The sequence below is a fragment of the Propithecus coquereli genome, unplaced genomic scaffold (genome assembly GCF_000956105.1).
Source record: "Propithecus coquereli isolate 6110/MARCELLA unplaced genomic scaffold, Pcoq_1.0 Scaffold482, whole genome shotgun sequence".
NCBI lineage: Eukaryota > Metazoa > Chordata > Mammalia > Primates > Indriidae > Propithecus > Propithecus coquereli.
Window position 1 is genome coordinate 1,607,281 of NW_012150641.1, and position 10,021 is coordinate 1,617,301.

General features: G+C 43.9%; 1 protein-coding gene across 3 annotated transcripts in view; it reads right to left on the minus strand.

Annotated features, from left to right (window-relative positions):
* Positions 1-1,983: 1,983 nt before the first annotated feature.
* The window catches only part of CNTROB (centrobin, centrosomal BRCA2 interacting protein), a 24,568-nt gene continuing 16,530 nt past the window's right edge, over positions 1,984-10,021 (minus strand). For 2 of the 3 annotated variants that reach the window (XM_012655744.1, XM_012655741.1), the window contains 10 exons: positions 8,026-8,159; positions 7,311-7,436; positions 6,929-7,091; positions 5,743-6,001; positions 4,578-4,738; positions 3,926-3,989; positions 3,580-3,750; positions 3,287-3,419; positions 2,427-2,499; positions 1,984-2,184 (listed from right to left, as the gene is read on the minus strand). In XM_012655744.1, the coding sequence (XP_012511198.1) occupies positions 2,059-2,184; positions 2,427-2,499; positions 3,287-3,419; positions 3,580-3,750; positions 3,926-3,989; positions 4,578-4,738; positions 5,743-6,001; positions 6,929-7,091; positions 7,311-7,436; positions 8,026-8,159 (1,410 nt within the window). In that variant the 3' untranslated portion in view covers positions 1,984-2,058. The remainder of the gene's footprint in view (positions 2,185-2,426; positions 2,500-3,286; positions 3,420-3,579; positions 3,751-3,925; positions 3,990-4,577; positions 4,739-5,742; positions 6,002-6,928; positions 7,092-7,310; positions 7,437-8,025; positions 8,160-10,021) is intronic. The other variant, XM_012655742.1, reaches the window with a different exon arrangement.

Sequence of the window (10,021 nt, forward strand, 5' to 3'; positions counted from 1 at the left end):
TTTAAAAATCAAATTTGTCTTACCACAGAATGGTAGGTCAGCACTGTCCCCTTTTCTGACTTGGTTTTGAAGAGTTGTTTTAGGAAATATTCTCCAGACTGTTCTTCACATCAAGAAAAATGTAGGGCATGTTGACTGATGTTGGCAGGTTGGAATCCAGGAGATAATGAGAGAAGAATGCACTGGGTGTTCATTTTAGCAACTTTTAAAAACCATATAAAACCATCTCTTGCCAATCATAGTGTGCCATGAATCAGAGAGTTTGATGAAACCAATTTTATGTACTTGCGGTAAAAATAGAAAAGTAAACATTGCCATACATGGGTAAACAAGGCTTGAAAAGCCCACTGAGCCTGGGGCTACTCCCACACAACTGTGCCTTTCATTTCTCTGCTTGTACACGCCAGACAGTGGTCCTGAGGATGGCTGTCCTGACACAGCTGACATGGGGAACCCACACAATTGTAGGTCATATATCTTCATCTTTTCTTCCTTTTTCCCTCTGTTGGCAGTTAGAAAGTACTTAGGTGGAAGGAAATAAAACCTAAACATTTATTAGTATGAAATACTGTGTGAGTCTATTTTAACTAGTATGTCTATTCTAGATCCAATCAAATAATTCAGGATCAAATAGAAGGGCCTTGCTCTCCTCAGGGAATCTAGTAAACTCTGAACCTTAAGTACCCACCTAGGACCAGGCCCTTCAGAATTGCACTTCCCATCACCACCAGCCTGCACTGTGCTCCAGAGCTGACAGCTGTGTGTAGGGTCCCCAGACATCCTCTGCCAATTTAACTGAAATTGTACTACATGTTTTTGAGTATGTGTACCATGAAGCCAGGGCCTTTCTTAGTGTCATGCAGATGTTATTTTCTTCCCTAACATTGTTTTTCTTTGTTCATTTTAGTGAGCATTAGGATGAAAGGTTTTGTAAATGTGACTTTTTTTCTTGCCAGCACTCTAGTCTTTTACAAAAAGATAGGTTTTTTTGAGACAGGTTATTGTTCTATCACCCAGCTAGAGTGCAGTGGCATCATCATAACTCGCTACAACCTCCAACTCCTGGGCTCAAGTGATCCTGTCTTGAGTAGCTGGGACTACAGAATAGCTTGGGACTACAGGCACATACTGCCATGTCTGGCTAACTTTTCTATTTTTTGGAGAGACAGGGTCTCACTCTTGCTCAGGCTGGTCTTTCTTTTTTTTTTCATTACTAAGTATTTACTTTATTTTAAATTTCAAAGTATTACAGGGGGTAGAAAAGCTTTTGGTTACATGGATCGCTTTTGTAATGCTTGAGTCAGGGTTAAAAGTGTGCCCATCACCCAGAGAGTGTTCATTGTACCCATTAGGTCAGGATGGTCTTAAACTGCTAGCCTCAAACAATCCTCTTGCCTCAGCCTCCCAAAGTGTTAGGATTACAGGTGTGAACCACCGTGCCTGGCCTAGTCTTTTACACATGTTTTAAAGCCAAAGGAGTGAAGATGGTAGCCACAATACAGCTGCTGGCTGGAACAGAACTGCCAATTTGAATCCTACTAATGCAACCTGAAAGAATGATTTTCTCTTAAAAGAGAAAACTCTTTCCCCAACAACCAAATTTTACCCAAACTTTTTACATAATAACTTGTTCCTTTATTAAAAAGTTTGTTATTTTCTGCTTTTTAAAGTAATACATACTTGTTTTAGAAAATTTGGAAAATACAGAAATGTATAAAAAAGAAAATAAGAATCATCCATAATTCCACGACCAACTGGAGTTAATCACTCTGTAGGTTTTACTCTTCAAACACAGACTCAGCTCACTCACACTTCTAAATCTAGTCACAGACCTTCTTTCAAAGCATTCATGTCTTTTCCCCCAGGAATAACATATAAACATATAATAAATAAAAAACATACTCAAACAGTATGGGGTTTCTTTACAAAGTAGTTTCCTACAAAACCTCCATTTTCCATATTCCTGGGAGTCAGAAACTCTAATACAGACTATTGATCATTTATTAAAATAATAACAAGAAGAAGAAGGGAACAAAGAGGAGGAGAAGGGCAAGGGGCTCATCTCCAGACTCCCCCCCGGCTCCTCATGTTATTAGGGGCAGGGTGCCCACTTTTCTTCCTGGTGGGAGGTTTTTCAGTCTTAGGGGCTGTAGCAAAGCGGCGAGGGACAGCCTGGGAGGGAATCTGGGAGTTGAGGGAAAAGAGAGAAAAAAGTCAGTGTCATATACTGTCAATCCCGCAGCCCAGGAGGAAAGCCATAGTGCACACAGAGAGCCAGTCACCACAGGGGAGAGACCATGCTACAGAGTGGGAACCGGAGCTTGAGGGGCCAGGCAATGCAGAGAGCCAGCAGGGAGTGTGTAGAGGTGAAGGAACTAGTCAATGAGAGCCCTTTTCTCCCCGGTCCCCACCCCACTGTCCCTCACCTCTTTCCGGGGGATCTCACCCAAGCGGGAGTCTGTGTTCCTTCTGGGGACATTATCCCCTCGGCCATCGGTCCTGCCACACAAATCAAGGGTATGAAGATGGGGAAGCTACTCGCCCTCAATTTGCCCAACACTGGATTGAAGAACTACTCCCCAATTTGTCTCTTAAGAATGAGAACAAACATGATAGATCTGGGGTTCAAATAGGAGAAGATATTAGTGGAATCAAAGAACAAGTTATACTAGATAGTGAAAATTCTAGGATTCTGAGTTTTGAGCTGCTGGGTAAAGAGAGAAAAAAAAACTAAGGTAGAGAGACATGGGGAAGAGAATTTTTTTTTTTAAGAGATGGTGTCTCTAGAGTACAGTGGTATCATCATAGCTCACAGCAGCCTCAAACTCCTGGGCCCAGGCGATCCTCCTGCCTCAGCCTCCCCAGCAGCTGGGACTACAGGCGCTCCCCACCATGCCCAGCTAATTTTTAAAATGTTTTGCAGAGATGGTGTTTTGCTATGTTGGCCAGGCTGGTATTAAACTCCTGGCCCCAAGCAGTCCTCTTGTCTCAGCCTCCCAGAGTGCTGGGACCACAGGTGTGAGCCACTGAGCCCAGCTTGAGATTTTTTTTTTTTTTTACAAGTAAAGAAAAAAGCAGTAGAAAGAAAGAGACAAAAGAAAGGTGGGGAACAGTGAGAGAAGGAGATTTGTTGACCTACGTCTCATCCTTCACTTTCCTCCCCAGAAAAAGACAAAAGATTCTACTCAGTGTACAATATATACTCTCTACTCTTCTCTGCCTGATGCATTTCCCATAATCCAGAGTCTATCCTCCAAATCCTTCCTCATCCCTCCCAGGCTTGTACCCGCTGTGTTCCAGCCTCTTTAGGTAGAGCAGCAGATCCTCGGCAGGCAAGGCCCCCCAGCCCCGAGCCTGGTAGAGTCGTAACAGCTGCGACACCTCCATCAGCTGCCTTGGGAATGCAAGCCCATCTCCACCTGAGAGACATATCAATCATGGTCATCCTCCCTTGAAGGCCCCCTTCCCCAGCCCTCATCCCCTTTCCCTAGGAATTCAGAAGGGCCTGAAGTTCTAGGTGTTCGCTCCACACCGAGGACCTTCCCTCTTTCTCTCCCTGGTAAACCATGACCTGCTTACCTCTCTCTGGGGAGCCACTGCTGGGACCACTGCCTTGTAAATGGGATGAGGGAAGCTCATGGACCCGGAAAAGACTAGACGCCATGGCTAAGGGAACTTTAGTTTTATGGACAGGGGGTGGAAGACGTGGCACTTGAGGGCATTCCTCCCAAGAGGGGACAGTCAGAGGACCTAGCAAAAGGAAAGCAATCCAAGAATCAGGAAATGGGGCAAAGAGCCAAGAAGTGCTACCACTAGCACTTATTACGCTTTATCACCTTTGCCGGCTCCTGAAAATTCATCCTAGATAACCAACTCCCATCTTTTCCAGGCCCCAACCCCAACCTTCTCCAGAGTTGGAACTCACCAGACTTTGGGGGCAGCAGGTCGACAGATGGGTTCTCATTGTTCTGAGGTACTGTCTCCAGCAGCTGTGGGGACAAAAGAGTAAGGTTCCCTAGAGGACTGATAAAGAAAGAGACCTAGGTATCTGAGGGAAGCAAAGTGAAGTAAGAGCTAGGGCTGGTCACCTAAGTTCTAGAAGGGAATTATGAAATAGAAATGATAGACTGAGAAAGTAAGAAGCTGGGACAAAGTATTAGTCCTAAAAAGAAAATGAAGGGTTGGGCGTGGTGGCTCATGCCTGTAATCCAGCACTTTGGGAAGCTGAGACAGGAGGATTGCTTGAGGCCAGGAGTTCAAGACCAGCCTGAGCAACACAGCGAGACCCCGTCTCTACAAGAAATAAAAAAAATTAGACAGGCATGGTGGTGTGTGCCTATAGTCTTAGTTATTTGGAAGGCTGAGGCAGCAGGATCACTTGAGCCCAGGAGTTCGAGGCTGCTGTGAGCTATGATTGCACCACTGCACTCCAACTTGGATGACGGAACAAGACTCTGTCTCTAAAAAAAATAATAATAAAAAAGGGAATGAAGCCAAATTCCTGGATTCCTAGAGTGGAAAGAGGAAATGAGGAAGGGAAGAAAAAAATAAGATAGTCTAGGTGGAGTCTCTCTTACCTGGTGCAAAAAATTCTTGAGGCCATCCAGCTGAGAAGTAGGTGGCAGCCCTTGCTTTAGGAAGCCCTCCTGGTCGGATCCAGGATCTTCCTCAGGGAATGGCCGTTCTGCCCTGTGATCAGGATGGAAGGCTCCAAGTGCAGAGGAGAAAGCCCCAGCAGCTATAAAGTGAAATAGGTGTGTGTGGGTGCATCGTGTTGGAGGGGGGAGGGTCTCCTCCACAAATCAACTCATCAAATACCTGGAAGCAAGGGGCCTGTCAAATGTAAAAGAAATATCACAGCTAGGAGAAGACAATGGAAGTTTAAAAGAGATGTACAGGGAAGGGTTGAAGGTGACTGGGAGACGGCACAGCTGAATTCTAAGACAGAAATATAGACAGAAAAAGAAAGCTGTGGCACTCAAACTCTAAATAAATAAAAACCACCATAAACTCCTTAAAGAAAAGAAACGATTACAGACAGGTTCTGGCCTCTTTATCAGAACAAGCCCCCATTCTTTTATTATTACATAATTTAAAATTTTTAAATTGTGATGCAATTTATCCCTTATACTTAATTTGACCCATGTAGTCATGTTTGTACCACACAGAACACCCCCACCCACCCAAGTCACAGCTGACATTTTAAGCCAGGGGTAGACACCACACCCAAAGTCAGCCAATCCAATGGATGGTTACCAACTCCTCAGATGGCCTCTTTTAAGTGGACCTAAAAAATGGAGATATCAATGTCTCTATAAATATCTAGAGTCTTAGCTAGAGTCAGTGTCACAGCTGGGCAAACTCATGTGCAAGACAAGTGAAGAGGAGCAAGAGCTTTCATGGGAGAGAATGCTGGTCTAGCAAGAGAAAGGAGCAGATGTGCAGGAAAGGCAGCGCCAAGAGACTATTCAGGCCCACAGACAGAAGGAACAGCAGCCTCAGTTCTTGATAGCACCCCTATTCCCGACTCCAGTTCTCGTTAAGTCCAGTGACATCATATTTCCATGAGATCTCACTCCCTTTATTTGAACCAACGTGAGCAGATTTCTGCTCCTTGCACCCTATGATCACTAAGACATCTGGGAAACTAAATGCTCAAGTCCCAGAAAGAAAGGAAGGTAGGTAAGAGGGGACAAATTCTTGCATGTAAGGGGAATCCCAGTGACTTCTGTCCCCAGTTACCTGTGGATGGAGGGAGATCTGGTTTGGGCTCTAGGGGCTGGAAGGAATTCTGGCTCTGGAAAGGGGGGCCCAGCAGGAGGCTAAGATCTGAGGAGGAGCTGCAGAGAACAGGAGGCTCTCCAGGCAGCTCGTCCCTTGCTTCCCGGCCCTGCTGCAATACAGGCTTCAGGGCCACAGCCACCGGAGGCATAGTCCAGACCCTCCTCTCCCCCTTCTCTGGCTCCTGAGGTCCAGGGCTGGAGGGGCCAGCAGGAGGAACCTGGCCAAAGAAAGGCAGAAAGAAGCATCAAAGTCCAATGGGTTTAAAGAGACAAGACATGGTACAGACACTTTAATAACATTATACATTATTAGAACTTCCTTAAAAGGAGATTTGGTAATACTATAAAATTTTAAACCGCTTAATTTTGATTTTACAATTCTATTTCTCAAAATTTTATTGATACACTTACACAAAGACACACAAATATTAATGATATTTACTGCAGCACTGTTTGTAGATGCAAAATATAGGAAACAACTATTATATCCATCAATAAACACTTGGTTGAATGAAAGGTTATACAGCAGCATATAGAAGGGGACCGTTTGGTATATGCTTCACGGAAGAGAGGTGGGAGGGGAGACATTCAAGATACCAGTACAGTTGCTGCTTCTGGGGAGAAAAACTGGAAGACTGAGGTACAAGGATGGGATGAAGATTACTTTTTACTGCAAAGCCTTTTGAACAGTTTGGATTTTTTTACCATGTGCATATTATTACTTATTCCCAAAAATTTTACAGCTAATAATTCATAATTAAAATTTCATAATTAAAAGAAGGAAGTAGGAGATGCCAATATAAGAAAGGTTAGGGGGAGACTCGACTCTTGGGCAGGACTTAGCAACAATTTTTGGCCCTTTCCCTCATAATTAATTCAGCTATCATTCTACGAAACTAGTACCACATATTAATCATCACCTCTTGGGACTGGGAGAACAGAGTTATGCCCAATGGATGGGGCCAGTCTGAGTGAGCTATGGCCATGGAAAAATGATGTATTTTGGTGAGATGGTTATCTTTGGGAAAGTCCACCGATTTTTTTCCCCTTTTTTTCCGCCTAGGAACTGAACTTAGGACTTCCCTTGGGAGGGAGCTAGACTTCCAAAGAAACTCTGAAAAGCCAGCTCAAGGGGCAATGCCTACTGGAGGGTTAGGAGGCGGGAGAGTGGCACTAAGCAGTTGGTTTGCCTCATCCCAGTGGGCCTGCAGCATGGCTTGGAGTCGCTCTACCAGCTCCGCCCGCTGTTCCTCTAGCTGTTGGTTCCCACTCTGCAGCTCTCGCACTCGCACTTGCTCTCGGGCCAGTCTGAAGAAAAGAGGGGAGAGGTAAGTCGGGGCTTATAAGGAAGCAGAGACATGAAGGATAGGAAGAACCAGAATGGAACGTCAGACATCTGAAATTCTGAAAAGAGCTAGGGCCAGTTTAGAAGAGGACAGATCTACCAAGGGAGCAGCTCTTTACCATTCCCAGTTTGGGCTGTACCCATGAGCTGAGGCCTACAACAGATACTCCAGGGACCAGTACCTAAGCTCGTAGTCCTGAGCCACCTGCTGCTGCCGTTCCTCTCGTTCTGCCATTTCCACCTTGAACTGAGCCAACTGACTGGCCAGTTCCTGCTGGTGCTGTCCAGTCAGGTCCTGCAGCCGCTTCCTAAGAGCACACAGGTGAGAAAAGAGGACTGAAACTGCAGACAGAAGAAACGACCACATGAGAAAAAGACAACATTGGTGCATGTGAGAGTGAACCAGATAGCCACAGTTAGCCAGCCTGGCCATGGCACAGGAAAGAGAAAAGATCGAAGCTGGGGTCTTAGTATGGGTTCCCCAGAAGCAGAGACTGAGATGAGGATTCATGGGAGGGTGATTTATTTAAGAAGCATTTCCAGAAAATATTGATGGGAGTGAAGAGAAGTGAGACTGGGCTGGGAATGAGGCTTAATCCCACAGAGCAGCTGTGGAGATAGTGCAGGTCTCCTCAGCACTGTCCCAGCAAGGGAGCTAGGCAATTTATACTCTTGTACCCATTAGTTTTTGGTTAAGGGCTCCTCTATGGGATGAAAATTCCCAGGCATTTCTGGCTCTCCGTGAGCACCTGAAGGCAGACTTCCCAAGAGAAACTTAGGTCCTATTGAAAGTACTCTGGGAGCCAGCACGTTGGAAAACGGTAAAGATACCCAAGAAGACATGGGCAGGGCACTGATACGTGTTGGGGAGAAGCAGCATCCAGTGAGTCCCAGTACCTGTGATGTTCCCTCAGGGAGGCTGCTTGCCGTAGGCTGCTCTCCTGAGCCTGCGCCAGCCGCTCCGTCACCCGCTGCTCCAACTGCACAGCCAGCTCTGACTCCATCTGGATCCGCTGGCTTTCATACCGGGCCTGGGAGTGGAGGAAGGTGAGATAATGGTCAGCTCAATTCTGTTTGGGCTTAGAAAAAGATGGAGGATATAATGTAGACAAAATCCAGTACCAACTTTCCCCCTCAGAAGGGATGAAGAAAAAGAATTTTGCCACAAGAAACGAAAGAGGTTCCCTTTTCTTATTAAATCATGAGGTGCTCACGCCTTATACGTACACCAAAGTGAAAGTGACTTTGGGCAAAAGACATATATTTTTTAACCAAAAGAAATGTTAGGTGGAGCAATCAAATCCATTATACGTGTCTGAGATAACATATATAGTCCCGCAAGTATAGTACCTGAAACCCAGCAGGCATTCAATAAATGCCAGTTAGTGTCCCTTCCTCCTTAAGCAGTTAATCTATAATTGCTGTCTCCATTTTCTCACTTTACATTCCTTCTTCAACTCACTAAAATCTCATTTCCATGTATAGTACTTCACTGCAAAGAACTTAATTTCTAAATCCAATAATGTTTTTTTCTCAGTCTTTATCACATATGGTCTCACTGCAATACCTGACACCCCAGGTCAGTACTTCCTACTAAAATCATTTTCCCCTTACCTCCCATGATACCACCAACCCCTCATTCTCATTCTATTAACTCTGTCTCAGCTCGCTGTTCTTCCTCCAACTGCCCATAAAGGTTGAATTGAGCTCTGTCCTTAGTCCTCTTTTCTACTGTTTACTAACATTTTCAGATCCCTGATGATTTTACATGTGTATCCTAAACTTCTGGCATTTAGGCTGGGCTTTTTGCTACCATTTATACCATAACACTTCCTAAATCTCTCTCATTAGCCTAGACCTTTTTTCCAAGCTTTAAGTCCATACACCCAGTAAAACCCTTCAAATGGCTCCATTTTCTAAAGAATAAATTTCTGGCTGCTTAAATGGCTTACAAGACCCTTCAGGATCACCCACCATCTATCCACCTCATCATTACCAACATAGAGTCCAATCATACTAAACTCCTTACAGTTATCTGAATTCTTTTAATGAAAAAATTTAAAATGTACTCCCTTTGAGCAAGCAATTCCACTTTTAGGAATCTATCCTACAGAAATACTCATAGGGTTGCCAAGGATTTATGTACAATGATGTTCACTGCAGCACTATTTTTAATAGAGAAAAATTGGTATTGATGTAAATTTCCCATCAAAAGGAATATGCTTAAGTAAACTATGATTCATCCATTCAATGCAATATTATATCATCCTTAAAAATAATGGAGTACATTTGAATGTATTGACATGGAAAGATGTCTATGATGTATTGTAAGGTTAAAAAAAACCAATTTGCAGCAATCACATAGCATGTTCACATTTTGTTTTTATGCTCACTCATGAAAAGGTTATGGAAGGACATACAAGTGGTGTGCTAAGAGAAGGCAACCAACATTTTTTACTTCTGTATTATTTGAACTTGCTTTACAGATTACTTTTATATTTAAAAAATAGTTTTAAAAAGTCTCTGGAAAGTCTACCTCAACTTTTCCATGCAGAATTAATGGCTCCTTTCTTTGTTGTTGATATTTAACTCTGATAAGTAACTTTGATAACATAAACATGCATGTTATAATTGCTAAAGTAACCTCTAAAAAAACAGAAACCGAGTTAATGACTTTACAACTAGTTGAGGAAAAAAGTGGAATGAGAAAAACTAACCAATCAAAATGATGACAAGAGGCTGGGCGCGGTGGCTCACACCTGTAATCCTAGCACTCTGGGAGGCCGAGGGGGTGCGGATCATTTGAGCTCAGGAGTTCGAGACCAGCCTGAGCAAGAGCGAGACCCCTTCTCTACCAAAAATAGAAAGAAATTAATTGGACAGCTAAAAATAT